At 42.1% G+C, this 4685-nt stretch overlaps 1 protein-coding gene across 1 annotated transcript in view; it reads right to left on the reverse strand.

Annotated features, from left to right (window-relative positions):
- MYO5A (myosin VA) overlaps positions 1 to 3744 on the reverse strand; it is a 172548-nt gene extending 168804 nt beyond the window's left edge. The window contains exons 1-2 of the mRNA XM_019503826.1: positions 3679 to 3744; positions 2395 to 2505 (exon numbers count right to left, since the gene is read on the reverse strand). Of these exons, the coding sequence (XP_019359371.1) occupies positions 2395 to 2505; positions 3679 to 3744 (177 nt within the window). The remainder of the gene's footprint in view (positions 1 to 2394; positions 2506 to 3678) is intronic.
- Positions 3745 to 4685: the final 941 nt, after the last annotated feature.

Raw genomic sequence — 4685 nt, forward strand, 5'->3', positions numbered from 1 at the left:
CACACACACACACACTCCCCCCATGGCACGCAGCCCCAGCTGCCTGGCAACAGCAGCAGGTGGGGAGGTCAGGCTGTTCACAGCCCCCAACAGCTCCCGAAAACTTGTTAAGTGGCCCTCCACTTGAAATAATTGCCCACCCTTAATGTAGGGGTTTTATTGGACCCATTCAGTACTCCTTTTGATTTGCATACACTCGTATACACTTTTCCCAAGCCTCTAAAATGGTATTTTAAAACAGCTTCCACGTTCTCTGCAAGCCTTAAGTTTTTCATAGTTCCTTTTAAGTTCTTTCCAACCTCCTCATTTTTGTGCAATTTTCCTTTCTAAAGTTGTAAAAGTAGGATCTAAGCTACTAAGTGGAAGAAAGAAGGGAGAAATTAAAAACAAACAAAAAACCCCTCTCAACTAACTTCACTAGACATTTAGTTTCCAAAAGTTGATCTTATATTAACATATTGTCACTACTGTCTCATCTAGTGAAGCAATCCTTTTAAATACATTTAAATTGCTTGAATGAAATTAATGGATGATTAAAAGAAATATATTAACTTTCTATTTAGCAATTACCATTTCTATATATAGTATATGGTCTCTTCATTTTACTCTCACCTCCTAACATCTATTGTAATTTTTTTAATTAAACTGCTTCTGCTATTTATTTCTGACTTGCAGCTATAATTCTTGTAGCATTGTCTACACAGCAACTAAATGTCAAACCCAGGTTAGGATTACGTTTAGGGCAGGGGTGTCAAACCCCAGACAGGTAGGCTCTGCACACTGCGTACAGTGCATGGGGCTAGGGCCAGTGTATGCCACATGTGGCAGGACCCAGCCAGGGCCTATACGGAATCATAGAAAGTTAGGGTTGGAAGGGACCTCAGGAGATCATCTACTTCAACTCCCTGCTCAAACTATATACCCAACCAGATCATCCCAGCCAAGGCTTTATCTAGCCAGGTCTTAAAAACCTCCAAGGATAGAGATCCCACAATTTCTCTGGGTAACCTGTTCCAATGCTTTACTATCTTTGACACTTCGCTATTTGGGGAATAAACATAAGACAACAATGCAATGGGCAGAGGCTTCAACAGGCCACCCAGTCTAGGCTAACTGCCTAGTTGGCCACACCCACGTAGGGCTTTGTAGCTGTAACCCAGCTAATGACTTCAGGGCTAGGGACAGGCATTACACATAATCCAGTTCAAGTGATCAGAAACTGGTTTAAACCTGCAACAGAACACAAGTTCAGTGCACATAAATCAGTTTCAAAATGGCTGAAACTGATTTAAGATAAACCTGGTTGAATGTAGTATCAGACTTAACTGATTTGGGTCAAACCAGTTTATGCAATGTCTGTCCCAGACCCCTTGCTGGCTTAAATTAAACCAGAGTCCACCAGCATCCCAGCTGCTTTGCAGCCCTGGGCAGGGCTCTCTGCTCCAGAGAACAGGACTGGCCCCGCCCCTCTGGTCCCTAGCCTGGGCTCCAACAGAGTCTGCCTTGCTTCCCCACCTCCCTCACTGCTCAAGCAAGGATCCCCACCTCCCTCCTGCTCATCTTCCACAGCATGACCTCAGCCCCACAGACATTAGGCATGTAGTATGCTAGCTAATCATGAGATTTGCCTGTGTGTGCCTCTAATTCCACAAGGAAAGGCAGACAGAACAGTGTCTGCTTAGGGCTTTTTGGAGCTAATCAACAGGTCAGATGGTAATGTCCCTCTGTTCCTTCCTTGGAAAAAGCTGTTTAAGAAGAACTAATGAGAGGTGCTTTTGTTTTGTTGATGGGCTGATAAACTCCATGTTATCAGCCCCCTGCTAGCTCCCCTGCCTGTCACGTTTGCAGACAGTATGAAGAAGCAGGGAGAGGGAGATTGAAAAGCTCAGTATCATCAACAGATACATGCACTGCATACCCCTGTTTTGCCTCTCAGTGCTAACCTGGGGCTGGGGGTTGGCAACACTCCCACCCCTTTAGCAGTGAGCGGGGAAAAACCTGGGATGCTACATGCAGAGTGGAGGTTTAAAACCCTTGCTAATCAGAGGTCCTGCAGGGGCCTGGCCACACGTCCCCTCAGCTCAGCACTGAAGAATGGGAGGTTGGGAGATTCTTACCTTTTAGTCCTCCAGGCCCGAAGTGTGACTGCTCCAAACCTGAGCTAGCATTAACAGTGATGAACGTTTGTGCAGCTTGCACTGTAAGATGTAACAAGGCACTTACACAAATTCCTGTTACATGTAAGCAATGGTGCTCGAGGACTGTAAGTACAAATAACTGTACTTAAAGTTCATAAATATGGACACATATTGAAAGTGCGGTCTTTAATATCAGCATACAATAGTCTGCAGCCAGTAGCTAAAAACAATAATGTCCTGACAAATGTAGGCTTACCTTGCCTTCTTCAAGTCGAAGATGGAGGACTTTATCCCCCAGTTTATAGTCTTTGAGAAGTTCTGCTGACTTCCAGACCTCCTCAGGATCAGGGATCCAAATCCTAGCAAACTGCAATGTAAAAACAAGTAAAATATCAGTGATTCCTCCTTATTAATAGCATACTCTTCAATACACACATCAAAAAAACTTGACTCTTATATACTGTATTAGAACACCATCTGAACTTCCAAGTAACAGATATCATTGTAAATTAAAATGTCTACCATGAACTCAAACACCATTTTAATCCACTGAGAAAAGCCATACATATGAGAAAATGTATTTCCTATGCACAAAAAAGACATTAATTTCATATTAAAATAACTTCAGCAAAATACAAGTTCAGTACAGAAAATATGGAAAAGAAAAATGTTTTTTATATTAGCCAGGATTATATTTTCTGAAGGATTTAATTAAAACAATTCTTTTGAGACTTAGACAATCTGAACAGATACTGTGCACATTATCATCCAAAGCTAAGATTTACAAGATAGCAAATTTTTACTATATCTGAAGTATTCATCTCTGTCTTTGCTGTAAATTCTGGTTGAATTATATGACCTAGACCTTTAAAAACTGCAAAACTGCTACCTTTGTTTAAAAGTTTTACACTACAAAAGAAAAATATGGAATTCCAGGTACAGATCACATGCATCTAAGTCACAATGAATGGACTTAATTAACTTTTTGTCATTCAGTCCTTAAGAGCACTGAATGTCCCCAATTTTATATTATCACACCAGCTACTTCCAGAGATGGGGGCACAGTGGAATGAGGACGGAAGAAAACCACATGTCGATGGGTTCCTTCAATTGTGGATCAATGAGGGAACACGTTTTTTTGGCAATTCATTTTGCAGATCACAAGATTCTTCTTAGCTTTGAATCATGAAAGCTGCTACACACCAGTTAAGACTCGTGGCCCATTCATACAGTTTCCAAGCCCCGATACTGCACAGAAGGAAATGACTCAGAGAAAGACAAAAAAAGAGGACTCTTTCCTAGTTCCTGCAAGAGTTTTGGAAGCCCATACCATCACTTTTTCACTAATTTTTATAAACAGAAAGAGCAATATGATCATCCAGTGTGGCTAGTTCTATGACAGGACACAAACATTTTACCAAGAAATTCCACAGCTCACAAGTGCCAACTTTTATTTTTGATAGGGATTGGGGAGAGGGGCCTGCCCTCCCCTCCTTCAAAGCGGGGCCTCAATCTGCCCCCCTCTCCCATACAGACTTACCTGAAGGCAACTGGGGGAACTGCTCTCCACCGCTGCCTCAGGCTTTATTCTTGGCCACGTGTACATGTGCGTATGCACACATGCATGTGGTGCCCCTGCATCCCGTTCCCTGCAGCCTGTTGCAGGCTGTAACTGCCAGCCTGTAAGGGGAAAACCCCCATTTCCTGCAGTGAACCAAAAACCTGGATCCCCGCATGATACTGGAAACCCAGGACAAATGCTGTCCTGGAGTCATGCAGCCTGGGACTGGGACTTGATCTTCCCATTTCAGGACTGTCCCATCCAATTACAGATGGGTGGTCACCCTACACCTCTTCCCAAGGGAGGCCAACGCCCTCAGATCCCCACATACTCAGCACAAATGCCACAGATTGTAGCTGAGTTAGAATTTAAAAATTATCCAGTCATGATCTGGACCTTCAAATTATGGGAATTTAGCTACATCCCTTAGTAAACTGTTCCAAGTATTAATTATTCAAAACTGTTAAAAAATTCTGCCTCCTCTGTAACCTGAATTCATATAGCATCAATATCCAGACAGTGATTCTTTGTCTGCTACATAAAAGAGCTTTATAATTCTAGACTTTCTCTCTCCATGCATGAGCTTAAGTCACTAAGTCATCTTTTTGTCTCTCTGTCTCATGAGCTAAATAGAGCTTCCTAAGTCAGCACCAATCAGGCAGTTTTCTAGACCTCTTGCTATTCTTTCCAAACTCTTTCTAGTTCTTTGACACCTTCTAGATAGTGTGGATATCAGAAATGAACACAGCTGGTAGCCTTAACTGTCTCAACAACCCTGTATACAAAGGCAAGTAAGCCACTTTCTCCTTTTACATAATATACCCCCATTTATACATCCAAACATGTTATCCCTGTTAGGCACAGCTTTGCACTGAGAGCTCATGCCTGCCTGATTATTCACCACGATGCCAAAATATTTTTTTCTGAAGTAGTTCCCCCGTCCTGTCTGTATTTTTTTTTTTTTTTTTTTTTTTTTTTTTTTTTTT

The sequence above is a fragment of the Gavialis gangeticus genome, unplaced genomic scaffold (genome assembly GCF_001723915.1).
Source record: "Gavialis gangeticus isolate Ggan-Ray unplaced genomic scaffold, GavGan_comp1, whole genome shotgun sequence".
In the NCBI taxonomy this organism is placed as follows: domain Eukaryota; kingdom Metazoa; phylum Chordata; order Crocodylia; family Gavialidae; genus Gavialis; species Gavialis gangeticus.